Here is a 27814-nt window from a genome sequence, read left to right on the forward strand (position 1 = left end):
CTTGAGCCGAGGCAGGGGTGGGCTGCGTCTGGGGAGGGCAGCCAGGGAGGGGCTCTTCCCCTTCCGCCCAAAGCGTGGAATAGGGGGGCACAAGGGTGTTAGGGGTGCAGCTGAGCCCTCATCCTGGGGGCTGTGTCGCCTCCGTGTGTCTCTGGGACCACACCCCCTCCTCCATCCCCATCCCGCCTCCATCCTGCCTCCCGCTCCCTTGTCTCCCCACCTCTTGCCACACTGCTGCACCCTGCCGCCCCTGCCAGCGCCTCTTGCCCCAGCGGGGCCCCTGCTCTCTGGCCCTGTTTCCTGCAGCAAATGGGCCTCCAGCCCCCCTGCTCCCGAGGGGCCTCCTGCCCCAGGGCCTGTCAACAGGGACAGGGACCCGACCGGAGGCAGAGTCCCTGGAGGCCCTGTGTCGGTCTCCCTGGCGAGCGAACCCCTTCTTTCCCTGGCAGGGGACATCTTTGACGTTGACTTCCTGTCGTCAGAGGATTCGGACAACTCTTCCAACGAAGACGTGGACGTGGAGGGCATCTCCGTGCAGGTCTGTGCCGGCCAGGCCTCTGGGAGGTGGCCTCGCGGGGGGGCGCCGACTTCGGTTCTGGAGGGTGCCCTGGGGGGGGGGCGGCGGGGGGCTGCCTTACCCAGCCACGGCCCCTGGAGGCGGGACGGCTCGTCTGCCACGGGGCCTCCGGGTTGACGCCGTGGCCGCTGTGCCCTTGCGGGTGCGCACGCGTCCTTCTGTGCGCTCCCTGGAGATCCAACTCCTGGTCTGACGGCTCGACGGGTCCGGGTGGGTCCGGGCGGTGGTGTGCACAGCTTTTCGTCTGTCCGTCCGTGTGTCTGTGTGTGGGTCCTGAGGGCTGTCTGTCCGTCCCCAGGGAGGATCCGACTGAAGAGGAAACCCCCCACCCCATGAGGAGCTCCCCCTCCGTTGCTGTGTTCTGTCCCCTGTGGCCACCCACTCCTGGGGTCGGGGAGCCGGTGGCCTCCGAGTTCGGCCGACCCGGGCCCTCCAGGTCTCTAGGCAATGACAGTGACCCCTGCCATCTGCACCTGTGGATCCGAACCCCTTCTGTGGGGAGAGGGCTGTGGTGACCGCTGACCGGGACCTTGGGATGCCCACCCAGGTGCCTACCGGCTGGCAGCTCTCTCCGGGCGACTGCTGTGCTTGGCTGGACGGTTCCAGAACCAGCTGTGTTCTCGGCCGTGGAGCATGGTGCTGGGTCCCTCGTCCTCGCGGTCCTACGTGCGGCAGCTCTGGGTGGGCCGCCGGCTGTTCCTGTCACAGCCCAGGGCCTCACTGTCGGGCATTTTGTGACGTCCGGCGCTGTGGGCCAGGGAGGGCCCCGGGGAGTCCGCAGTCTGGTAAGCACGGGGACGCTCTAGATAGACTGGCTGCGCGGACCTGAGGCAGGGGCCTGGGCTGGATGCTTTTGGGCCACCCTCCCCCGGACATGCAGGGTGGGGCCTTCTGCCCTTCAAATCTCGTGTTGGTGCCAAACCACAGACCCTTCTCGGCCACTGTGTAGAGGGGGACGGCCCCCCGCGCATCCCGCACGGAGAACCAGCCCCCCCCCCCCCAACCCCCCGCGCGTGTGCGTCGGACCCTGGCCTGGGTGGGACGTCTCGTCCCCCCACTCCTCCGGTCCCGTCCCCTCCCCTCCATTCCGTCCCAGTCCTGTCCCCAGGACTTGGGAAGCTGCTGTAGGAAAGCGCTGCCCCCCCCCCCCACCCCCCCCCCCCCCCCCCGGCCGTGGGGTTGGAGCACGGGCGCCTCGCCTGCAGGCCTTGCGGGGACGGCCATCTGCTGGACGCTCCAGGCCCAGGGCCTGTGACCCTCGGCCGGGCCTCCCATCCCCAGAGCCGTCCGTGCCAGACGGAGTCTCCCTCGTGACACTGCCCTGTGCCCCCAGTAGCGTCGCTGCCTGGTGTCCGTGTTCTCTGTGACCTTTGTGTGCTGTGTCTGTGTTGTGGGCTGGGCGAGCCGGGCCCGGCACGGAGAGTCTGTAACTTCTTTATTTGAAAATACAAACGTGATCTCGTAAAACGTTTTTAAATCGCTATACACACCAAATAAAAGTTAACTTTACACGTTTTGTACACGTACATGAAAACGTAAGTACGCTCGAGGGAGCGCACCCTCCCACACCCTGCACGGAGGGTCGTGGCCCGGGCCGTGCCCGGAGACGCTCGTGCAGACGAGACGGAAGGTCCTGGGGCTTCTGGAATGTTCCCGACCGACTCCGTGAGAACACGGGGCCACCCGGCACCCAGAAGTCCGCGCCACGGCCGGCGACCCCGAGGCAGCTCCTTTGGAGGGGAGCCGTCGGCCAGGCCGCGTAAGTGTCCACACGCCTGAACTCGACGGCTAGCGGGGCCTGCCAGCCAGGGGTTCTTGCACGGGGGTCGGCCCCTCCTGGCCAGGCGGGGACAGGAGCTCCATGACCACGTGACCCGCTTCGTGTCGAATAAAAATTCGTCATCTCCTACAAATCACTTCACTTTCTATAAAAGACAGCTCAACATCAAACAGCCTTGACTTTTACACACAAGCTGCCTCGCGTCCAGCCGGCTGGCCCGGACCCCCGGCCGCGGGCGCACATCACGAGGGCTGTAGGTCGGCGTCGTCGCACGCGTACTCGTACAGGTCGACGGTGCCCAGGGCCGAGGGCGCCTCGAAGAAGGGCCTCTGGGCCAGCGGAGACCTCAGGACGCTCAGCTTCTGGTCCACGGGACTGAGCTCGGCTTCGTACCTGCAAAGCAGGGACTCGTGAGTGTGCTGGGGCGCGGCCGAGGCGGGCGGCCCCCACGAGCCCCCACGTGGGCCGAGCTGTGGAAGGCCCTCCGCGAAGTGCCCGTGGCCACGGGCCGTGGGTGCCAAGGCCACCTGGCGGAACTCGGCGTTGGGTCCGGACGGATGCCGCGACCCCTGGTCGGGATGACCCATCTGCACGAAGGGCTGGGGACAGGGCAGGGACGCGTGCCAACTTGCGGTCGGCGTCGTAGCCGACGTTCTAGGCCGTGCCGTGGGCCGGTGGAGAGGAGATCGAAGCGTGCTGCTCCAGGCCACGTGCCTGTCGGGGCAGAGGTCCCCGCCGACCCACGACACGCTTACGCGGCCACCGGGTACGGTTACCACAAGAGGCAAGTGCAAGCTCGGTAAGCCCCACGGGGGTCGCCAGCAACGCGCAGCGGTATGCTGCAAGTTTCGAACCTCCTCAGGGCACCGGGGTGCCTCAGTCCGCTAAGTGTGTGACTCTCGACTTGGGCTCGGCTCACCATCTCACAGTTCGTGGGTTCGAGCCATGCGTCGCGCTCTGTGCTGACAGCCGGGAGCCTGCTTGGGATGCTCTCTCTCTGCCCCTGCCTTGCTCATGCTCCCGCGCTCTCTCTCAAGAGTAAATCTTAAAACCCCACCTTCCCGACACCCCAACATCAGGAAGCCCTTCTGTGACAGAAGGCGAGAAGATCCACGTGCTGAAAACCACAAAATACTTCCCGGCAGAAGAGTCAGAGACCCAACTTGGCAGACAGCGTGCACGTCTGCGTATCAGGGAGCGCGGCGTCGCGGAGAGGCCCAACACCTCCACGCCGGGTGAGATTCTCAAACACGAGTCATCGAGGCTTCCGTCTGTTTTGTGACAGCACACCTGCACGAGGCCGGTGGCAACGGTTCATGTCGGCCCGGAACCGAGGGGAAGCCACCCAATGTGGGTCACCTGGTGGGGGGTCGCCCGCGGCACAGAAGGGGCCCCCCCCATGAGCCCGGTGAACGGCACGGCTCTGCCACACCTTGGGCCCGCAGAGGCGGTGTGGAGGGACGTGGGGGTGCGCTTCCGTGACGGCCCGGAAACGCACGACGGCCGAAGGCCAGCACCTGCCAGGGGCCCAAGTGGGGAGGGGTTTGGGGGTGACAGACGCACGCCCTGCTGGATCTCAAACTCTCTTGGGAGTGGGGGTCAGGACCCTGGCGGCCCCGTGGCCGCCGAACGGGGGTCGGGGGGTGCCTCTCCTACGCGGGCCCCGCTCCTGACCCCGTGTGACCCTGACCCGGGGGCCAGGCGGCCCTGAGGGGGCAGGGGGCGGGTGGGTGAAGAGCCCTGACGGGAGCAGAGAACCCGTGTGCCGCCTGAGCCTGTCTGGTGCCTGTGTGGAGGCTGGGATGCCTGAGCCCCCCACCGTCTGCACCCTGCGCGCCCAGCCACGCTTGTGGGAGCAGATGCCCCGCTGATGCCACACGCGGTCGGCCCCGGGTGAGAGGGCGTCCATCTGCACCTGGGCCCCCATGCCCCTGTCCCCCCACGGGCCTCGGGTGCAGACACCAAAGACGAGATTCCCCACTGCGGTGGCCCCGTGAGGGTGTGTTGGGTCCCAGCTTCTGAGCTGGCCTCTCGGACCCCAGCCCCGCAGTGCGTCCGCCCTGCCAGGCTCCTCGGGGAGCCCCCCACCCGGATCACTGCCTGGGCCCCCGTTCAGCGTGGTGGGGGAGGGGGACGGCTCGGCAGGTCACGTCCTGGGGAGCACGCAGCACGTCGGGGTGGGTGTGGGGGACAGAAGGGGACAGATCATGCCCTGGGCGGCAGGCCTCATGCGGCCCCGCTGCAGGGCCCGCTCTGGGCCGACCTGGCTGCCGCTCGCGGGTCCCAGCCCGAGGGGACAGGAGGCAGCACTGAGGGGCTGTTTCCGGGGAGGGGGCGGGCCGGGCGGGTGGGCACTCGCTCCCGGGTCCCCACGTGGCCACAGAGCCTGGGGAAGGGGCCTCGCGGTGGAGCTCTGCCGGGGCGGGGTTTGTGTCCGGGCCGCCCGGCGAGCGCGAGTTCCCTTTCGGGTTCGGGACACCCGCAGCTGCCTTTCCCTGCCCACGGGGTCCCTTCTCGTGGGGGCAGACACTCGTCACATGGATGTCACAGGCCCCACCGGAGCCAGGGGGCGGCCCCCGGGAGTCGCCGGCTCTGGACGGAGCCCGTCCGGGGTCGGGCACGTGTGGTTTGAAAGGAGGCGCCTGCCGGCCTCTCGGCACCCGCGTCCGCCCGGCTGTCCCCGCGTGCACACTCACTCACCCGTCCTCCCACGGCTCTCCCGCAGCCTCCTCGGACCACCAGGATGTCGTACTCCTCAGCCGCGTACTTCTCCCAGTCGGAGAGCTCGGGGCCCTCGCTCTCACTCTCCTGGATGAGACACGGGCGTCACGTGGCGCGGACGAGGCCGGCACCCCACACGCTCCCTGCCATGCCTGCCACGCTCACCCTGAGCAGGGACACCTGTTCCTTCTGCTCGTGGTCGAGGTATTTCTCGATGTTGAAGAAGGTGTCAAAGAACACGTTGGCCAGTTTGCAGTTTTTCAGATCGTGGAGCGTGATTTTCCCTGTAGGACGTGAAGTGTTTTCAAGACGGTTACTCCTGGGGGCGCGTCCACGAGGCTCCGTCGGGAGGTACGCGTCCTAACTCGCCGAGAAACTGCACTTTGTGACACAACTGGGCAAAACACACACGCGCAAGAGGGTCCCCGGTGTGGGCGGACGGCTGGGGGGGGGGGGCGGCGGGGACCAGAGGCCTGGGGTCCTGAACACTCACACGAGAGGGTCCCCGGTGTGGGCGGACAGCTGGGGGGGGGCAGCGGGGACCAGAGGCCTGGGGTCCTGAACACTCGCACGAGAGGGTCCCCGGTGTGGGCGGACGGCTGGGGCGGGGGAGGGCAGCGGGGACCAGAGGCTTGGGGTCCTGAACACTCGCACGAGAGGGTCCCCGGTGTGGGCGGACGGCTGGGGCGGGGGAGGGCAGCGGGGACCAGAGGCTTGGGGTCCTGAACACTCGCACGAGAGGGTCCCCGGTGTGGGCGGACGGCTGGGGGGGGGGGGCGGCGGGGACCAGAGGCCTGGGGTCCTGAACACTCACACGAGAGGGTCCCCGGTGTGGGCGGACAGCTGGGGGGGGGCAGCGGGGACCAGAGGCCTGGGGTCCTGAACACTCGCACGAGAGGGTCCCCGGTGTGGGCGGACGGCTGGGGAGGGGGAGGGCAGCGGGGACCAGAGGCTTGGGGTCCTGAACACTCGCACGAGAGGGTCCCCGGTGTGGGCGGACGGCTGGGGAGGGGGAGGGCAGCGGGGACCAGAGGCTTGGGGTCCTGAACACTCGCACGAGAGGGTCCCCGGTGTGGGCGGACAGCTGGGGGGGGGGGGGGGGGGCAGCGGGGACCAGAGGCCTGGGGTCCTGAACACTCACACGAGAGGGTCCCCGGTGTGGGCGGACGGCTGGGGCGGGGGAGGGCAGCGGGGACCAGAGGCTTGGGGTCCTGAACACTCGCACGAGAGGGTCCCCGGTGTGGGCGGACGGCTGGGGCGGGGGAGGGCAGCGGGGACCAGAGGCTTGGGGTCCTGAACACTCGCACGAGAGGGTCCCCGGTGTGGGCGGACAGCTGGGGGGGGGGGGGGGCAGCGGGGACCAGAGGCCTGGGGTCCTGAACACTCACACGAGAGGGTCCCCGGTGTGGGCGGACGGCTGGGGCGGGGGAGGGCAGCGGGGACCAGAGGCTTGGGGTCCTGAACACTCGCACGAGAGGGTCCCCGGTGTGGGCGGACAGCTGGGGGGGGCGGCGGGGACCAGAGGCCTGGGGTCCTGAACACTCGCACGAGAGGGTCCCCGGTGTGGGCGGACGGCTGGGGGGGGGGGCGGCGGGGACCAGAGGCCTGGGTCCTGTGTGGCCCGGAATGGGTGAGAGGACGCACGCACGTGGAGGAGGAGCGCAGGAACAGAGAGGAACTCGGCCACCAGGGGGCGCCCGCCACCCACATCACGGAGCCAACAACCGGGGACGGCAGCAGGGCCCCCAAGCTGCGGCCAGGACCCCGGGATGAGGGGCAAACACAGCGAACACCCCAAGACCGTGTTTCCTCCGGACACGGAAACACGAGACTAACGGCGGCCTCACGGCCCGGGAACAGTCTCCCTCCGTCCCTCTCAAGGTGCCCTGGGGTCCTTCCTTGTGCCACCGCGGGCCTGCCCGTTGGTCAGGGGCTTCTCAGCTGAGGGGTGTCAGGGGACCCCTCCCCCTCCCCCCGACTCCCTGGCCGACCCCGCGGTGTGGGCGCCAGGGGCAGGGACCGGAGCCGGTCGGGGCAGGGCGGGGCCGGTGTCCACGGTGCTGTCCCACACCGGGAGTCTGGGCTCCGTCTCGCCAAGGTGGGAAACGCGGGAGCACAGGCGGCGAGACGCAGGGTCAGGGACATCCACCTTCCCGACGCGGGCGGGCGGGACGGGGGTCCTCAGCAGACAGCCCAGGGCCTTTCACAGGTGAGGGCTGCGGAGGGCGCCGGAAGCGAAGCCACGGGACCAGGGGCAACACGAGCTCCCCCTGCCGCTCCCCCGGCCGTGGGTGGGGCCCTGCGATGTGGTTGGTCCGAGCCCTCCCCGAGGCCCCGCCCACCGCGTCACCGACTCGGGGCGGGGCCGGCCGGCACCAGAGTGGGCGTCCCTCGCATCCGAGGGCCTGTCCTCCTCCGCGGGAGCCTCTCTCACACGGGGGGCACCCCGCGCCACACGGGCATGTCCCTGACATGGGGGACCCGCGCTCAAGCGCAGTTGCCCGCACCTGGAGGCGTCCCACGTCACAGGGAGAGCGGCCCCTCACTCGGGGTCCCTTACACAGGAGGCATCACCATGACAGGGGCACGTTTCCTCCCGCGGGGCAACGTCCCACAAGGGGGGCACCCCCATACCGAGAACATCCCACACGGGTGGCCCCTCACATGTCCCAGGGGTCCTTCCCTCACACAGCAGGGGGCATCCCATCTCGGGGGAGGGACATCTCACGCCACAGAGGCATCTCCTCACACACACGGGGGGGGGGGGGCATCTCACGGGGGGGGCATCTCCTCGCACGGGGGGGGCATCTCCTCACTCACGGGGGGGGCCTCTCCTCACACGGGGGGGCCTCTCCTCACGGGGGGGGCATCTCACGGGGGGGGGGCATCTCCTCACACGGGGGGGCATCCCCTCACGGGGGGGGCATCTCTTCACACGGGGGGGGCATCTCACACGGTGGGGAACAACTCACATGGGGGGCATCTCACGGTGGGGGGAATCTCACACGGGGGGGCCCTCTCCTCACACACGGGGGGGGCATCTCCTCACGGGGGGGGGGGGGCATCTCACGGGGGAGCCTCTCCTCACACACGGGGGGGCCTCTCGTCACACGGGGGGGGGGATCTCCTCACACGGGGGGGCCTCTCCTCACACACGGGGGGGCCTCTCGTCACACGGGGGGGGCATCTCACACGGGGGGGCATCTCCTCACGGGGGGGGGATCTCCTTACACGGGGGGGCCTCTCCTCACACACGGGGGGGCATCTCCTCACGGGGGGGGCATCTCCTCACACGGGGGGGGGGCTCTCCTCACACCGGGGGGCATCTCCTCACTCACGGGGGGGGGGGGGGGGCCTCTCCTCACACGGGGGGGCCTCTCCTCACACACGGGGGGGGGCCTCTCGTCACACGGGGGGGGCATCTCACACGGGGGGGCATCTCCTCACGGGGGGGGGATCTCCTTACACGGGGGGGCCTCTCCTCACACACGGGGGGGCATCTCCTCACGGGGGGGGCATCTCCTCACACGGGGGGGGCTCTCCTCACACCGGGGGGCATCTCCTCACTCACGGGGGGGGGCCTCTCCTCACACGGGGGGGGCATCTCCTGACACACGGGGGGGGGGGAGATCTCACATGGGGGTATCCTTTCCCTCTATGGGCAGCAGCGTCTCCTCACACGGGACGTTACCTTCGCTCTGGGGCTTCACCAGGTCCAGCATCTGGCACAGGCAGTCCTCGAAGGGCAGGGCCTCGATGGCCATGCTGTCCAGCCTGCGGCACTGCTCCTCGTAGAAGTACTCCAGTTCGAACATGGACAGGGCCCCGTCCCCGTCCAGGTCCATGCAGCGGAACCAGTACTCGATGCTGCGGTCACGGCAGGTCAGGGCGAGCCTCCGTCAGCCCGGCCCCCCCCCACCCCTCCCCGGGCCCGGGCCCGGCCTCGCCGGGACGCGGCCCTGCTGGCGCCCACGCTCGGGGACGACCGCCACCCCAGGGCTTCCGACCGCCGTACCCAACAGACCGCGCGACAGCGCCGAAACGCGTACCTGGTTGGAGTTTTCTTGTCTTCCTCAGAGATCAGAAACCAGACAAAGTCGGCGTAGCTGATCTTTCCTTCCTTCTGTACTTTTCTGCCCCTGGGTTCCGGGCCGAGAGCAGCGGACGAAACGGGGTCAGGGGGAAGCGAAACAGGGTCAGGGGGAAGCGGCCTGAGGCGGGGCGTCCCCGCCCGCTCCCCGCCGGGAGTGGGGCCTGGGGTTTGGCCCCGTCCTGCACTTGGCTCGCGCCGGCGGAGGCCCGAGAGGACGCGCGCCCCCACGGTGGGGGGGGGGGGTTACCCTGCGACTGCGGATGGAGCAGGGGTGGCCGCGCGGCCTCGGTCACGGCCACCGCGTGGCCTCCGATGGCCCTACTCCAGGGCTCCCTCAGATGCCCCGGGCCTGACGTGACCCACCCACACGGGGCTGTCCTCAACCACCCCTCACTGATGACCTCTTGTGACAACAGCGTTCGCCCCCTTCTGACCTCACGTGACAAAGACGTGCGTCCCCTCGTTTATGATCTCACGTAACAGACGCGTGTGTGTCCCCTCTGATATCATGCGATGGACCTACGTCTCCCTTTCCCATGAGCTCATGTGACGATGGCAAGTATCCTCCCTTACATATGACCTCGCATGACAACGGCACGTGTGTCCTCCTCATGACCTCACGTGACAAGAGCACTCATGCTCGACACAGGACAAGTTCACACGAGGCAGCGAACGAGACAGAACGGGACACAGGGCTCAGAACACGGGTCGCAATCACCAGAAAACCCAAGAAGCGGTGGCTGTGACACGTACCTGGTCACTGCCCCTGAGAATATCCTCTCGATCATCTTGGTGGACAGAGCTGTGGAAATGGAATCGGGCCGTGAGCCGCGGGCACACGCCCGCGGTCACGGCCCGACCTCACGCGAGCGGGGCCGGCCGGGCGGGCTCGGGTCAGGAACGCCGAGACCCGGGCCGGGCGGGGGTGCCACAGAGGGCCCGAGTCCCGCACGTGTCCTCCCCGGGGTGCCACCCAAGGACGGAGCCCAAATCCAAGCCGCGAGCGTGGAAAGCCGACCTGGGTGCTCCGACAAGAAACGCGCCGGGAAGAGCACAACACGTGTCTATTCCCGCTTCCAGGTGCCCCGACTCCCAACTCTCTCCCTTCGTGATCAAAACCAAACGCGTCCAGCTGACCCCTGACAGAGGGGAGGTGACCACATCGGTCAGCGGAGGTGCCGGGCCCGACCCGGCACTGAGCCGGGGGCTCCAACAACACACATTCATCCTCTCCCAGGGCTGCTTCCTCCTGAGGCCTGTCTCCTGGGCGTGTAGACGCCGTCTTCTCCCCGTGTCCTCACGCGGTCACCCCTCTGTGCGTGCCTGTGTCCTCGTCCCCTCTTCTCGTAAGGACGCCAGCCCTATGGGATCAGGGCCCACTCGACCGACCTCATTTTACCTTAATCCCCTCTTTGTAAAAACCCCACCTCCACTGACAGGGCCATTCTTGGGTCCTGGGAGGCGTGGCTCCGAAAACGAATTTGGGGGGTGCCCAGAGCAGCCCATTCAAAGCACCGTGTCCCCAAGACAGGGAAACGAAGACAGCGTCTGTCCACGTCTCCCAATTCATGCTACGCCGATGAACGTCACCCTGATATGAAATGACCGGATGCTACGAGAGGCTCAACTGTGTCTCCCCAAAACACACGCCTGCATCCTGGTTCCTGGCATCCGGAGGTGGGTCCTTAATTGGCAACAGGTGTTTGCAGACGTGATTAAGTGAAAGACCTGAAACGAGGTCACCCTGAATGATCAAGATGGCCCCAAGACAATGAGCGTCCTCGTAAGAGACAGAAGAGAGACGCAGACACAGAGGAGAAACCATGTAAAGGTGGAGGCGGAGACGGGAGGGATGCGGCCACGAGCCCAGGAATGCCTGGAGCCTCAAAAGCTGGAAGAGGCAGGAAGGACCCTTCCCTGGAGCCTCTGGAGGGCCTGTGGTCCTGCCCCGCCTGGATCTCAGCGGCTCAGCCCTTCCAGGATTTCACCAGCCTTGCCTGCTGGATCTCAGCGACCCTACCTTGCCTGGATCTCAGCAGCCCTGCCTGAATCTCAGTGGCCTTTCCCTGCCTAGATCTCAGTGGTCCTATCCCTCCTGGATCTCAGTGGTCCTGCCCTGCCTGGATCTCAGTGGTCTTGCCCCACTTGGATCTCAGGGGTCCTGTCCTGCCTGGATCTCAGTGTTTCTGCCCCTTCTGGATCTCAGGGGTCCTGCCCCTCCTGGATCTCTGCGGCCCTGCCCTGCCTGGATCTCAGCAGCCCTGCCCTGCCTGGATCTCAGCGGCCCTGCCTGGATCTCAGACTGTGGTCTGCAGAAGTGGAGGAGGAGAACTTCCTGCCGCGGGATGGCCCTGGTTTGTGTGGAAACTTCTGCACAGCCGTCCTGGGCATCGCTGCTTCGTAAATTCCTTGACTCTGGAGTTTTGGTCTTCAGACAAAAACAGGATCCCGTTCTATTGCTTTAGGCCCTGTGCTATGGCAGCCCCAGGAAATATGCCCTCTCACTTGGATGTGGAGATCCAGAGGCTGAAAACATGGAGCCTCGAAGGAAATGTACCTTGTGGCTGCAGAGGAAGAAGTCACCTCCGACCCCCTCTGCCTGGCTGCCGCCGCCCACGTCAGACAACCCTGTGGGCCCCAACGCTCTCACAGGTGGGGCTGGCTTACGTGGGCAGGTCGGCCCCCCGCGTATCCACGTGTTGCCGTCTTCCATGTGCATGTGTCCCACGTGCGTCCCCGTCTCTAGTGCTGTGCTCCGCACGTCCCGTGTCTACCCCGTGTGTGCCCTGCATGTCCCACGTGTCCGCCCGTCTCACGTATTGTGCCCCGAGCGTCCCGTGTGTCTCCATATCCCGTGTGCGCTGCGGGTTGCATGTATGTCCGTGTCTCACGAATGCCCTGCAAGTGCCACGTGTGTTCCTGTCTCACGCGTGCACGTCCCGCGTCTCCCGTGTGTGTCCCGCAACCACAGACCACTCCCGGAGACAGGAGAGGTGAACGGGAGAGGAAGGCGGTTTTAGGCATCGGGCCACAGTCCCGGGGAGGCGGCCATGGCCAGTGGCACCAGCCAGAGCTGAGTACCCAAGGGGCCGACGCTCGTGGGCCCCCTTGTCCCACGCAGGCCTCAAGCTCACCGTGGTCATTGTGCCGGGCCAGGTCCTGGGAATCGATAAGAAGGTCGTGGTCCGTGTCCAGCTCCCAGAACTTGCAGTAAATCACATAGAAGTGCTCGTACGAGAAATACTCTGTCAGCTGGTTGATGTCTGCTTCCTCTTCCAAGAGCGCCACGTTCTGCCAACACAAACCCAACAAACCTGCTATCCTCCTCTCGGCGCGATCCCCATGGGAGGGGGCCCCTCGTGGGTGGGACCGCCGGGCAGCTCACATCACAACAGGCCCGAGGGGTGGGAGCACGGCACCCGGGTCAGGAGCCCACCCAGGCGAGGGTCCGGCCCGAGACTCGGCGCGGCTGCCGCTGGCTGCGAGAGGCAGTCCTGCGGGCGTCCACGCTCTCACCGCTGCGGCCTCCTGATGAGGACGGGTCAGCCCCGTCCTCATGAACGTCCACACGTCCGTAGAACCTGAGTGAGGAGGGCACCCCGCACCCAGTTCCCATGGTCCTGCAATGGATGCTGGGAGGTCTGGGTAGACGGTTGGGTAGAGGGTGGAGGATGAAGAATGGAACAAAAGAATGATGGAAGAACGGTGGAGGGAGAATGGAAGGGTGGAGGGTGGAGGATGGAGGGAGGAGGGTGGAGGATGGAGGGAGGAGGGTGGAGGATGGAGGGAGGAGGGTCGGAGGATGGAGAGATGAGGGTGGAGGATGGGTGGAGAAGGGTAGAAGATGGGTGGAGGATGGAGGCAGGAGGGTGGAGGATGGGTGGAGAGGGTGGAGGAGGGATGGAGGACGGTGGAAGATGAAGGAGGAGGGCGGAGGATGAATGGAGGACGGTCTAGGTTGGATGGAGGAGGATGCAGGAGGACAGAGGAGGGTCAGAACGCAGGATGGCAGACGGAAAGGCAGGTGGGTATGAATAATGGGCGTACGTAGGCCCTGCGTCCCTGCTGGCCGGCCGCCTACCTGCAGGAACGTGCTTCTCCGGAGCTCCGCACACGTGATCCTCCCCGACCAGGACCTGTTGACGGTGTAGAAGATCCTCTGTATGACCTGCAAGGGAAAGGCCGTCAGCGGAGCGCCCGGACCCCCAGTGACGCAGGACCCCGTGTCTCCGGCCGAGGTCCCGCCCTGCACGTGCCCGACAGCCGTGTCAGGGATGGGCACGCTTCTGGGTCACGGGGAGGCGCCAAGGGGGCCCACGGGGTCTGTCCGCCCACTAGCAGCGGCCCGGCCCGCTCAGGTGGGTCCGTGCGGGTGACGGGACGCACCTGAGCTGGGATGGGGCTGTGGTCAGGACTTCCCGGAAGGCCAGGAGTCCCCACGGCGCGCTCAGGGAACAACCCGCTCTGACCACGTCCACAAACACAAGTCACCACTGGGTCGGGAGCATCAGCGGAAGGCCGGAGAGGGCTGCACACCAGGCTCGGCTCTGAATCCCAGATGGGGACGGCCTGTCCTCACCTGTCCTCGTCCCATGACATCCCTCACCTGTCTCACCTGTCCTCGTCCCAAGACATCCCTCACCTGTTGTCACCTGTCCTCGTCCCAGGACATCCCTCACCTGTCTCACATGTCCTCGTTCTAGAAAATCCCTCACCTGTCCTCATCCCAGGACATCCCTCACGTGTCCTCACCTGTCCTCGTCCCGGGACATCCCCTCACCTGTCTCACATGTCCTCGTTCTAGAACATCCCTCACCTGTCCTCATCCCAGGACATCCCTCACGTGTCCTCACCTGTCCTCGTCCCGGGACATCCCCTCACCTGTCTCACATGTCCTCGTTCTAGAACATCCCTCACCTGTCCTCATCCCAGGACATCCCTCACGTGTCCTCACCTGTCCTCGTCCCAGGACACGTGTCACCTGCCTTTGTCCCAGGACATCTCTCACCTGTCTCACATGTCCTCATTCTAGAACATCCCTCACCTGTCCTCATCCCAGGACATCCCTCACGTGTCCTCACCTGTCCTCGTCCCAGGACATCCCTCACCTGTTGTCACCTGTCCCCATCCCAGGACATCTATCACCCGTCCTCACCTGTCCTCATCCCAGGACATCCCCTCACCTGTCTCACAGGTCCTCGTTATAGGACATCCCTCACCTGTCCTCGTCCCAGGACATCCCTCACCTGTCGTCACCTGTCCTCGTCCCAGGACATCCCTCACCTGTCCTCACCTGTCGTCGCCTGTCCTCGTCCCAGGACATCCCTCACCTGTCCTCACCTATCCTTGTCCCAGGACACCTATCACTTGTCTTTGTCCCAAGACATCCCTCACCTGTCCCTGCCCGTGAGGGCAGAATGTGCGTGAAGGGTGCACATACAAAGCCTGTGCGTGTTCGGCACCCAGCGTCCTTGGTTACCACTCACAACTGCGGTCACCTTCCCTTCACGATGACCCCTAATGCCAGTGACAGGGGAACCAGGACAGGATGGCATGTGGCCTCCCCAGGCAAACACAGAGCTCCTCTCATGCACATCCTGGGTCACAGAACGCGCGTGTGTACCCGGCCAGAAAGCCCACCCGCACGCCGGGCTCAGGCACTGGGGAGAGGGGAGCCCGCTCGGGAGGAGAGTGCTGGCTGGCGGGCGGGCGAGGGCCAGGCCGTTCGTCCCAGGCCGTCCTCTCATGTGCCCAGGGGCTGGGGACAGGGCCGGGCAGTGAGTCCCCTGCCTCCCGGGCAGGCCGGCCCCTGGCCACGACGCTTCAAAGAGCAGGTAAGTGCCGTCCCAGAGCTGAGACGTCCTCCCAGGCTCAGCGGCCCCAGCCCAGCCCTCTCCCGCCCAGGGAGGGAGAGCAGACAGGTCTCGGGGACGCCCCCTCCCTCGTGCTAGAGTCTCACTGCTGGACGTGTGGCAAGACCCGCGAGGCGCTTCCCGCGCTCGCCGCGCTCCGTGCCCGCAGACGGGACCTCCGCCTCTCAGTGCCCCTCGCCCGGGACCCACTGGGGAGACGGTGCCGACACCTTATTCACAGGTGAGAGACCCGGGGTCGGAAGGCCACAGCCCGGGCACCCGGGGGCAGCGGACTGTGTCTGTGTACTCACGGTGGTGATGTAGCGGGAGTGGAACTCAGACGCCTCCTTCAGGAAGGCCAAGCCCGGGTGCGTGTTCACCACGTCCTGCGCACGCGAGACAAGACGGAGGTGGGGGACGCGCACCGTGCCCGCCGAGCCCTGGAGCCCGTCTGCCGCGTGCCCCCACGGCTTCGGCATGGACGCCCGCCAAGCGTGGTGGCGGTGTGAGTGTGTCGCTGCCTCACCCACGGGCTCGGGGACCACGACCGGTTCCCGGGAGCCCACACGGCACCTGTCCCCAGCAGCCGAGACCCGACGGGACAAACACGGAACGGCCCCCACGCAGCGGCACGCATGCGACACCCTCACTTCCGAGCAGCACCCACGGGAGCCTTCAGGTCACGTCTGCGGGGATAAGTGCACTACCGGGAAGGGCTGCGTGGAAAATGCCACAACGCGAGAACTGCCCATGCTCGAGGACCGCGCTCAGGCTGCGCGACGCCCCGGACGGGCGTGGAGGGGAGGGGAGGGGAGGGGAGGGGAGCGGAGTGCTGCGTGCGGAGGACGTTCTGGAATGCCACAGCCTGTGCCTACGCCGCAGGGGAGCCCGCCAGGGGCCGGAGTCCCCCCTCCACGGCCCCGCCACTCACACACGCTCGCACCGCGCGGGCCACGCGCGGGCCCGCCAGCGACGCAGGCTCGAAGGGGCGGGTCCCCGAGCCGTGTGTGTGGAACGCGCTACCCTGAGGAAAGGGAGCCCCGTCTCGCAGCTGGCACGCGGCGCGGAGGCAGGGGCAGAGCCGTGAGGAGGGGAGAAGGTGCCTGCGGCGCAGACGTGGGCGCACCTGTAGGAAGGGGACGAAGTCCTCCTGTACCAGGTAGTTACAGCCGGGATTCATGAGCAGGTGGACGAACTTGGCCGCGTCGTCGTGGCAGTTCTGGAGGATCCTGCAGCGACAGAGGACATGCCGGTGGTCCCCCCGCACCACGTCCACGAGGCCCCTCCCAGACGCGGGCGGCGGACGGACGCCGGGCCCCCCACCCTGGAGGCCAGCTCCCTGCTCTCGCCATCTCGGCCACAGGAGCCCGGGCCCGTGACGTCCCCTCTCCCGACACCCGCCCCCCGCGCTCCCGCCCGGGACTCACTTTCTCCACATGGCGACGAACTTGTGCACAGACACGGAGCCCGTGCGCTCTCCCCCGGCACTGCAGAAGAGCGGTCCCTTCCAGTACAGCGGGCAGCCACAGGCCTATGGGACGGGGGCACAAGCGGGCGGTCAGCGCCTCCCGGGCCCCCACCGTGGCCACCACACCCCGCGCTCCCACGGGGACGCCACAGACAACTTCTGCTGCGCCAAGACCCCTCTGGAAGCCCATGAGCCCCGCACACACGAGCTCCAGTGAGCCGCGAAACACACGGCGTGCGTCCTTCCCCGTGCACCAGGGACAGCATCTGTCACATCGGGTGACGGGAAGGCAGCTCGAGGACGGGGAACGGACCACCCCCTGACCAGCACACAGTCTACCGGCAGGCAACCAGCAGGTGCCCAAACTCTGCATGTCTAGAAACACCTCATGATAAACACGGACGATAGGACACACAGCGTAAATTAGGAAGGGCTCCGAAATGCAACAGTGAAAACGCCGTCCATCGGATTCACCAAACGAGCACTGACAGGGGCGTTCGGCCCGCGTAGCAGCACAGAAGGCTGAACGCCGGCAATCCAAGCTCCCGTTGCAAAAAAGCAAACAAAAGAAGAAACACAGAACAGGCAGAAATGAAGACGAAAGAGAGCAAATATCTTAATACGGAAAGTCAGCAAAACCGAAAGTCCGTTCTTTGAAGATCTAAAAAAGACCGTAACGCCCCTCAGAAATACTCGTCAAGAACTAAAGAAAACACAAGTTACGAATGTCCGCTGTCACGGCAGTTCCCACACGCGACAGAAAGGCAGGAAGCGTGTGACACCAATGACTTCACGCCAACACGTGCCACAGCTTTGCGGACACGCACAGACTCCCGGATCCAGGGGTCTGACCAAATGGACACGAGAAAAGATCTGAACAGTTCTATGCACCTGCAAAAAAACAAGCCTTAACTCCAAACTCTCCCACAAAGAAAAGTCCGGGCCCCAAAAGTCCGCCAACGAGCCTGTTCAAATATTTATGGAAGAAATCACACGGACCGCACACAAACTCTTCCAGAGACCGAAAGTAAGGGGCATTGGGTAATTCTCATTACGAGGGCTGCACATATACTGACATGTGTCAGGAACGCAAGGAGAATTAGGAGCCGGTTATCCATCGCGATCAGTAATGCAGAAATGCCACAGAAAACGCATCGTGAACCGACTGAACTCGGCCATTAAACAAACAGCGATGAAGAAACAGCACACGGAGAAACTAAGAACAGAGACGTACCTTCTTCCTTTAATGTTTTTTTGTAACGTCTACCCCCAGTGTGGGGCGCGAACGCACAGCCCCGAGACCAGGAGTCACGCACGCCACAGCCTGGGCCAGCCACCTGCCACAGGAACACTTACCGCGATGAAGGAAATCCACACAAGGCCCGCGGCTCATGTCACGTACCAGGGTGATGCGTGCAGGCCCCGTGCCTGAGCCGGGACCCAAGCCAGGGCACCAGTGCTGCAGGCCGGCCCGGCCAGGCGCCGCGGCCGGAGAAGACAGGCCGCACAGGAGGCCCCGAGAGTGTGGAAGTCACAAACGTGTGGCAGGGTGTGCGGGAACGCGGAGGGACTCGGAGGGCAGTGAGGACGCGCCCAGGAGGAAGCGTAGCCACGTCGCCAGGCGCAAGCACCGTGTCTGTGAGGCTGTTCTGTGCCCACACGCTGGCAACAACCGGAAAACAAACTCGTCCGCAGCGCTGTGTGTGAAACGCGTCCAGAAACCCATCAAGCGCGCACCCCACACGGTGTCACGTGTGCACAGAGCCGGGCACAGATCTTTGCCGGGACACCGAGGACCCCGTGCCGGGCTCCCGCAGTGGACGCGCCGACGCCGGTTCCCGGAACGAGTGACCCACGGGCTCGACGCGAGGCCAGCAAGCACCAGCGGGTGTCTGTGGGACAGGGAAGCTGCTTCGAAGGTGCTGCGGGGACACGGAGGGCTCTGCAGGCTTACTGCTGAGTGACGTGCGTGACCCGGGCGCATCTGGGCCAAGAGGGGCCCGCCGGCCGCAGGGAACAGGGTGGGGAGCAGATCGGACCCGGCAACGGATCCCGCGGTTCAGGGGCAACGAGTGGGCTCAACGGGAGTGCCGCGCCACCGGGAAAGCCGCCCTCAGCTGCGCCACGAGCAGCGCGTGACGGGTCCCCGTCCGGAACGGGACCGCCACGGCCGCAAACTCTCCGCGGGAACACGTGACGAGCGGGTCAGCCTGGCTCCGGGGCCGCGAAGACAGACTCCCCACGCGGGACGCGGAGCACCCTCAGCCCCGGAGGGAGGTCCGCGTCAGCTTCACGTCAGCACCGTCTGCCGGGAGATGCCGTTGAACGAGGGAACGGAACCCACTGGCGGCAACGTGAGCGTCTGACCAGAGCCACGGGCGGCATGTTCCGGAAGGGCCAGTCGAGGGGCCAAAGGCCGCCGTGGCAGCGCGTGAGCCCGAACAAGCAGTCACTCTGAGAATGGGACGCACACGCGCCCGTGCGCCTGCGAACACGCGCTCCACCTCAGGACTCGTGACGCAGACGCCAGGAAGCATGCGAGGAGGAATCAGGGCGGCCCGCACGGAAGCGGCCACGTGTCTGCGAGCAGGGCCCTGCACGAACGCTGTGCACACCCACCCCCTTGGGGGTGCTGCCTTGGAGCCGGATCGCGGAGGAGAGCGCGGGGACCACACTTTTGGGTGATGGGTTTTGGGTACCCCCGAGCCAACACTGCCTGGTGCAGGTGTCGAGGCATCGCACGGAGGCGACGTCGCACGGAGGCGACGTCGCACGGAGGCGACGTCGCACGGAGGAGACCTCGCACGGAGGAGACCTCGCACGGAGGTGAAATTGCACGGAGGCGACCTCGCACGGAGGTGACATTGCATGGAGGTGACATCGCACGGAGGGGACGCAGGGCCGCCCGAGTCACGACAGGTGACGGAGGACAACGTCCAGAAGAGGGCTGGAGGGCTGACAGGGAGCGGCCGGAGGGAACTCTCCGTGGTGCCAGGAACATCTGGAGGCTCGCTCTGGGTGGTGGCCACGCGGATGTGGGGACATTCGCGGCAGTCGGGACCGGGGCTGACGGCCCCGAGGCGTCTCCCGGCTCCGTGAGTCCGTCCCCGAGGCGGTCTGCGCCCACAAAGCTCTGCGCTCTCCTGTGAGGGGGGCCCTCCGCGCACGCGTTCCAGGTCGTGCCGGCCTGTCCTGCTGCCAACCAGCCCCGCAGCCAGAAGGCTGGCCCTCAGGCGCTGGCCGCGGCCGACACCGCCCCTCAGGACGCTCTGTTAACTTTCTGAAACGAACGGCAGCCTTCACCTCTACGACGCCACCAACAGAAAACCAGCTTATGAACAAGTCCAAAGAAGAAGACGCATCACATAAGCAGACCTTTGCTTCTTATCAGCTTCGTACAACATACGCGCGTGAAGATTCACCGTGGTAGGGTGCACGCAGGTGGCCGGTCACGTGTCTGTCCCCGCAGTCCGAAGAGCCGGGCCGCGGCCAATGTGGCGTACCCCGCCCACACCCAGCCAGCCCCGCTCTGCGTCCCTTTCGTGGAACGTGCTACACATGGGACCACGCCACCTGTGGCCTTTCGGCCTGGCTTCCACTCAGCATCCTGCTTGTGAGACACGGCCCTGCTGGGGCGAGCGTGAAGTCACGGACCAGGAGCGGTCTGCGCCCCGGCTCCCGGCACAGCGCGTCCGGAACCTCGGTCAATCCCCACAGGACAGGGTGCCAGGTGCACCGTCCGCGCCGACGACGGGTGCTTGGCTGTCGCTGCTGACGCACCGCTCCTACGTGGCCTTGGGGCGTCCCGGCCGACGGGCGCGCCTGTTGTTTGCAGGTGGCCCTGGGGGCGCCGGACAGCAGGAAGGCTGAGCCAATGTGAGACACCTGAGCTGTTCGGCCCCACGCCATCCTCTGGGGAGGAGCGCACCTGGACGCGGGGGCAGGGATGCATCCCAGCGATGCCGGAAGGCTCCGTGAAAGTGAAGGTGACGGCTGGGCAGCTGCTGGGTGGTGAAGACACGCGGGCACGGGGGCTCCCAGCGCTCACCCGCTGGGCCGCTTCCTCTGTCTGTGCAGCTTCACCCTCCCACAGGGAGGGGCCGTGGGAACCCCCGGGTCTACAGCTGGCTGCTCAGCGCAGAGGAGACAACCTGGGATCTGTGCCGGGCGGGTGAAGTGGGAGGCCCTGGGGACCTCGGCCCCTCACCCTGGGGTCTCTGTTGCCCCTGCGAGGCGGCCCCGGAACGGACTGGAAAACACAGTGCAAGCTAGTTAATGCCGGATGAGAAAGAAAGAGACGCACGGCACACTGATGCACGAGACGCCTGTAAAGCCGTGTCTACGAGGAAGCTCACAGCACCGCACACGAACGTCGGTACGGCCACGGCAGGCCGGAGCAGCCTCGTGCACGAAGCGGCGAGAACACGGCGATCCCGGAGGGAGCCGAAGGCAGGGAGCCATCCCGAGAAGGCCAGAAGCCAGTGTGCCCGAACGTGGCCACAAAAACAACCCCGGAAGCGGAATGGGAGTCCTGGGAAAAGATCAGGAAAACCAGGCCGTGTGGCCGACGTGGTTCAGCACGCACACGGGAGACACACGCGCTGGACTGCACATGCCAGGGCGGCCTCACTACGGCTTCTGACACGCTGGGTCTTAGCCCAGCCAGCTTAGCACCTGACGCGCCTGCACAGACACGTGGGACGCACGCCCTCAAGTCTCATGTGAGGACACGTCAACGTCCTCGGTCTACTAAGCACACAGAGGAAGGAAACTGTGGTGAGGAATTCAACGTAACCTTCCCAGAAAGAAACAAGGGTGACCCCAAGTGGGTCCCATGCAGAACATTCAGGGAGCGAAACTGATTCCAAACACACAGTTCCGGAACACAGACTGGTAAGGAGCGCTTCCCGAGGAAGTGGATGAGGCCGGCCCGGCAGCAAAGCACACCACAAATTCCAGGGACGGATGGCGGGAGACCCCAGTCGTGAACCGAGATGAGATTTAAGCCCCCGCGAGCCACTAGAAGCCGGAACCCGAGGGCACGTAAAGCGGAGACGATGGCGTTTTTGATGAACCGGGGTTTATCACGGCTGCTGCCACCGTGGGATGGCCACCGGTCTGAGTCCACGGCTACAGACGAAGAGCCGCACCAGCACATCAACACGTGCAGGACAGCGCTGCCCAGACGTCAGCGCCACGTCATGACCGTGCACGGTGAAGGCCGGGGGCACGGACGGACGGACGGGGGCCCCCTGAGTGACGGCGGGGGTGGGGGGAGTCTGTAGGGACCTGCCCCCAGCACCCTGCATCACAGAGACCACAGCCCACACCGGCACGGGATGGGCGGGCTCACCGCTTCCACACACCCACCCGACTGGGAGCCTAGAACTACGCCGTCCACGACACCGTGCGACTCCGTGGGAAGAGGACGGCCCGGTCCCGAGCGCCCACGTCCACACTGTCCATGACACTGCACGACTCCACGGGAAGAGGACGGCCCGGTCCCGAGCGCCTGCGTCCACACAGTCCATGACACGGCACGACTCCATGGGAAGAGGACGGCCCAGTTAAGATGCACGAATAACACGAGCAGGGATGTCGTCAGGGATGCACAGTTAGAAAGGAACGCGAGGTAAGATGACGGCTGCCGTCAGTCAAGAGGAAACCGTTAAGCGGCCAACCGTGAGCCCTGCCTACAAGCTGGGACCGTGCATGTCCCCAGAATTCCTACGCAGATGCATGAGCCCCAGGGCAGGGCTGTGAGCGGGTGGGCCCTCGGGCGTCATTATGTCAAGGGGTGGGGCCGCTCGCACGGGACTGGGGCCCGGAAACAAGGTCGTGCTGTTTTTCAGGTGCGCCTGGGTGGATACACGCGTGTCAAAGCTCCTCAGACCGTGTGTGTGCAGGGCGCGTGAGCCGCGTCGGGCGCTCAGTTACACCTCCAGGAAACCGCCAAGCAGGGAAACGACGGTGCGCTGACACAAACAGACGCAAGAGAAGGTTTTCAACGAACGTATCGTGAGGAAATGAAATAGAGCTCCGGCAAGTTCACGCGCACACGCACCACAACGGCTGAAAATAGAAGTGCGGAGGGCAAGCGCTGGCGGGGGTCACGGGAGAGCTGGTGCTCGAGCACCGTGGCCGGAGACGCGCCGTGAACCGCCACTGTGCACAGCGCTGACGCCGTTTCTGGTCAGATCGGTCACCCGCAGCTCAGCTCTGAGTGTCTGCTCCCTGACACGTGCAGACGGGTGCCCACGTCTTGCACACGCATGCGTGCACGCACACAAACCCAGGTTTATGCTGGAAGAAGGGAGCAAAGAGGACGTGAAAACACAAAGCAGTCATCCAGGAGGCTGGTGGACGTTCACGGGAAACCGTAAGTTCATCTCCCAGTCAGGAAAGGAAGCAGAAACGGACAGCCCAGAGCAAAGGCTCACACGTGCCGACTCGATAAAGACTCTAAAAAACGAAACGAGACGAGAAAAGCTTTGAAGCAACAGATGCACGCGCTACACAAGGGAGCACCGCAGACACAGCACGCATGAGGAGAACCGAGTCCAGAAATCAAGACCATGCACAGACTGATGCCGCCTACGAGACACTAGGAGAGAATGACGCTCTCGTGTAAAGCCTGTGCCCTCGAGGACGGGCTCTGGGCCATGCGAGGGGACACACGACCCTGGGTTCCCACATGGTCCAGAGGAGGCAGCGAGGGGCGTGACGACGGAAGGAGGACACTTGTCAAGGCGGAGACCCGCGAACCCCAAACGGGGCAAGACCCACCACACAAGGGGGGACCACGCGCACGTCTCGCTGAACCGCCGTCGCTGAAGCGCCCCAGACAAAACGTCTTCAAGTCAGGAGACACGCACACCAGCTGGGCCCCGCAACGCCACTTCCTGCGCATCCGATGTCAGGCGTCAGACATCCGCCACCCGAGCCTGGTGACAACACGCGTCTGCAGCCTGGCCTGCTCACCCCTGCTTGTCCCAAGCACACGGACGACGTGAAATGACGCGCACACGTGGTGCCCATCACAGGCTCACCGCAATGGCCAGCGGCCCCTGTGTGTGTCCCTGCGACGAGGGGGCCGGTGAATGCAGACGGTGGCTTGTGCCCGCGGCTGAGTGCTATGCGTGTGCAGGAAGAAGGGGCACAGTCCTGGCGGGGCACCAAGTCCAGGGCATCGCGCCAGGCCCCCCTGCTTCCCGCGGGGGCTCCGGGGACGACGTGAAGGTCTGCTTCTTACCACCGACACCGACTTCTTCACCAGCCAGCGGGCCGAGAGAGCTCAGCTCGTGTCAAGCCCAGCGACTCACACACACGATCACACAGGCTCCTGCCGCAGCCACGGATCGGGCGGCTTGTTCGCCAAGTTCCGGAAGGAAGGGGACGGGGCGTGCGGGGCTTGGGCGGGACGGGACGGACCCCGGCAGAGACGCTGACCGCAGGCGCCCGGCCACTGCCGCGGGGCGAGGAGCCCTGGCGTGCAGCCGGGGAGCTCGGCGAGGGCCAGCGATCGACACAGGCGAGCCTGCGCCGGGAAACTCGGGACGCGTCCCAGAGACCGACTCCGCGCGAAGGGAAGTCTCAGAGGTTTCACGGCGCGGGAAGCGCAAAGCTTCGATGTTGGAAGCAGAGTGGAGTCAGGCGGGACAACGGGCCGAGGCAGAGACGAGGCGCTCACTCTGCACCACACGCCACGTGACACGGGGACGCGCCGTGCTCGAGGGCGCTCGTTAGGGTTTTGCCAGCTAATTAAACACTTCGGCGTTCACAGAGTTTCTAACGTGTTCAGTCCCGGGACACGGACTATTGGTCTCGCGATCGTCTCCGTTTCCCAACACGCTTACGGCGCCCCGTAAGCGAGGTTTCCACGCCTTGACAGACAGGTCTTAACGGTCCCAGTGTCACTTCCGCCGGACGGCACTGCCTGGCTTCGGCTCGCACGGTCGGGGATGTCCGTGGTCCCACGCTACAGGCAGAGCGAGAACCGCCTGGACGGACGAGCCGCGAGCGCCAACACAACGTTCGGCGAGGAAACACCCTCGTGCACAACACCGTGCTGTGTACCTGAGAAAGGTATGAAATTAGACACGTGTGAACTTTCTCACGTACGTACGTCTTTCACAGCACGCGCGTCTAGGCGTAGAGATGTGCCGAACATTGGAACACGAAACAAGCAGCAGGTAAACCAACGCCGTGAACACTGCTCGTGCTGGGTGCAGGAAGACCACAGAGGTGAAGACGCATGGACAGAACCTGTACCTCCCTGAATACGTCTGGCTCTTGGGTCTGGACCTCAGAAGCACATGCTTTTACCAATGTTTTAAGGAGCCAATCGCCTCAGGTCATGACCTCGCACTCTCGAGAGTTCAAGTCCCATGCCGGGTCCCGTGCTGACAGTGTGGAGCCTGCTCGGGATTCTCTCTCTCTCTACCCCTCCCCGACTCACGTTCTGTCTCTCTCAAAGTAAACTTAAAAAAAAAATTTAGTTTAAAAAATATAAAAAGCCAATCCCCAACTGATCCTCTAACACAAGTGTAACCCGAACGTCGAAACCACACAAAGGAATCACGAGAAAAGTACAAACAGGACCACCTATGAATATAAATACACCAAAATCAACAAGAAAATACGAGCAAACAGAATCCAGCAACGTATAAAGAGGACTATGCACCCAGACCGAGTGGGAAGCACCCCAGGAATGCAAGGTGGGTTTAACCATGGAAAAATCAGCTCACGGAATACACGGTCTCAGCACAAAAACCGTCTTAGCAGATTCAGAAAATGCATGTGAGGAATTCAACATCCTTTCCAAATAAACACCACACGCCAGGGGTGGCAACAAACATCCTCAGCCTGACAGCGGTACCTGTGAGAACCCCTCAGCCTGACAGCGGTACCTGTGAGAACCCCGTGACCAAAGTCGGGCCTGATGCTGCTGGAAGAGCGGATATTTGCCCCTCTAGCCCACGATTCCGCTGGTCTCTGGTGCCACACGGGACGCGCTCGCACAGCCGTCGGACACGGTGAAGAAGCGGGCCACATCCACACCGGGAAGGAAGAAGTCAAACTACTTGTACGTGTGAAGGACGCGATCGTGCGTATGTGAAACCCTGGTGACTATGCCAAAGCAGCACTGGAACTAATCCGTGAGTCTATGAGGGTGTGGGACACAAGATCGATGCACAGTAATCAACTCCATTTCTACACACTTGCAACGAACAACGTGAACACTTAGGAAACAATTCCAGTCATACAAGTATCAAAAACAGTAATGTGCTCCAGAAGAAATGTAACAACAGATGTGCAAGGGACACTTGAAAACCACCAAACGTTTCTAAAAAAAGGTAAAGATGTAAATGAACAGAGAGACAACCTCTGTTCGTAGACCGGAGCGCCAACACTTCCCGAGACGACGTACAGATTCCCAGTGACCGTCGTCAGATGCCTGCTGGCATCTTTGTAGAAACCGAGAGGCCGGTCCTGAAATTCACACAGAGCCTCGCGCCGCCTGAAACATCTTGAACGCGAAGACTCGGATGTGCTATGCGGCCCTGTTCAGAAACCTACTACAAAGCAACTAATCTAAGACAGTGTGGTTCCGGCACGAAAACAGAAACACAGGGCCACGGGACAGGATCAGCGCCCGCTAATCAACCCGCATGTGACGATGCACTGATTTCCAATGAGGGAGACGAGACCAGTCAACGGGAAGGAAGGGTCTCCTCCAGCAGTGGCGAGGGGACCCCTGGATTTGGACACACACAGAGATGACGTTTGTGGGTGCCCGGCTGGCTCAGTCGGTGCACTGTGGAACTCTTGATCTCGGGGTCGTGCATTCGAGCCCCACACCGGGGGTAGATGTTACTTAGAAATAAAATTTAAAAAAACAAAAAAAGATGAAGTTGTGCCCCAATATCACTGTATACAAAACTCAAGATACACGCATAAGTAAAACTGTAACACTCATACGAATATAAACAAAAAACCTTCACGACTGAGATTTGGCAATAAATTCTTGGCTAGGACCCAAAAAGCACGACCAATGAAGGAAAAAGTACATAAAATGAAGTTCATCAACAAGAAAGGCTTTCTGTGTGGCACAGGACATGACCTAGGAGGGGAATATGCAGCGAGGGAACAGGAGGAAACACGTTTACACCACGTAAGTGATGAGGGACGCGTGTCTGGACACAGAGGCTCTTAATATTCACGCTGAAACGACAACCACTTGAGACACGGGGCAAAGGCCGTAGACACGCGTGGGTCCAGAGGTGTGCATACGGCCAACACACGCGTGAAACAGGGTCGCGGTCGACAGCCCTTGGGGAAAAGTGCGAGCCAGACCCACAACGAGGCCCCAGCGCACGCACGTCTGCCATCAGAGAGACGGCTCACGCTGGCACAGGAGCAGCGGCACGGGAACCGCACACACCGCTGGGTGCCATGAAACCGTGCAGGCGGTCCGGGAGAGGTTTCGTGGCTCCACAAGCATCGGGCGGCGTTCCCACGTGACCCCAGCCACGCAAGTCCGGGAGAGAGGTGTAGGGTGTGCGGCGACCCTGGACCCGGCCGGGTCACATCTGCACGCATCAACACTCCTGGAACGCACCGTGTGCGGACACACGGGGCCGCGGAAGCGCACACAAGGCGGCGGCAGCTCGGCCGAGCCACCACCTCACTCCACGGGGTGCAAGCGTGGACCGTGGGCCGGTGCCACCCGCTCACAGGAACGGCACCCTGGACAGGGAGAGACACGGGGTCGGAGGGGCCGGGGAAGGCGTGCGCAGGGCCTCTAGGTGCCGGGTCCCTAAGACGTGCACACGTTCACACCCGCTGACCCCGGGAGGGCATCCACACACACCTGGGTTCTCCCGCGTCCGGGACTACCGTTCCGACGACGCGCGTAAGCAGGACCCTGAGCCGCGAGCCTGCGGAGGGGCTGAGGAACGTGTGCCGCTCTCACGCAGGGGCACCCACCTTGGCCACGCGGCCCATGTCCTCCACGGTGGCCCTCTCGTGCGGGAACTGGGCGAAAGTCCGCTCGATCTTGGCGATGACCGCGTCTACGTTCACGGTGTCCCGGGGACGGCCGCGAGGGAAGTAGAACGCGGGGATGCTTTCGCTGCTGGCGGGCGGCAGGGGCTCCTCCTTCTTCGTCTGAACCTGAGACAAAGCAGACGGCAAGCCCGTGAGGACTGGGAAACGTGCGTGGCCTCAGCTAACGTGACGAGCGGAGCCAGTGGCTCTAACGAAGTGCACCGAGCACCACAGACCCGACGTGCACAGACGACCGCACACGCTCCCTGTGGGT

General features: G+C 64.5%; 1 protein-coding gene and 1 long non-coding RNA gene across 2 annotated transcripts; one reads left to right on the forward strand and one right to left on the reverse strand.

Annotated features, from left to right (window-relative positions):
- On the forward strand, positions 1 to 2086 carry LOC147571210 (uncharacterized). The gene is made up of 2 exons (XR_015247623.1): positions 1 to 538; positions 876 to 2086. It is a non-coding gene; the product is annotated as an uncharacterized LOC147571210 (long non-coding RNA).
- On the reverse strand, positions 1996 to 27814 carry LOC112850977 (serine/threonine-protein phosphatase 2A regulatory subunit B'' subunit beta). Its single transcript, XM_086696542.1, is given in 13 exon segments — positions 1996 to 2750; positions 5058 to 5092; positions 5094 to 5165; positions 5244 to 5362; positions 8770 to 8945; positions 9128 to 9217; positions 9925 to 9973; positions 12306 to 12462; positions 13253 to 13339; positions 15335 to 15409; positions 16150 to 16252; positions 16451 to 16554; positions 27481 to 27814. Coding segments are annotated over 13 exon segments (1236 nt in total). The 5' UTR covers positions 27499 to 27814; the 3' UTR covers positions 1996 to 2599.

Source organism: Puma concolor, unplaced genomic scaffold, assembly GCF_028749965.1.
Source record: "Puma concolor isolate L17-30 unplaced genomic scaffold, mPumCon1.1.hap2 unalloc_scaffold_45, whole genome shotgun sequence".
NCBI classification, from domain to species: domain Eukaryota; kingdom Metazoa; phylum Chordata; class Mammalia; order Carnivora; family Felidae; genus Puma; species Puma concolor.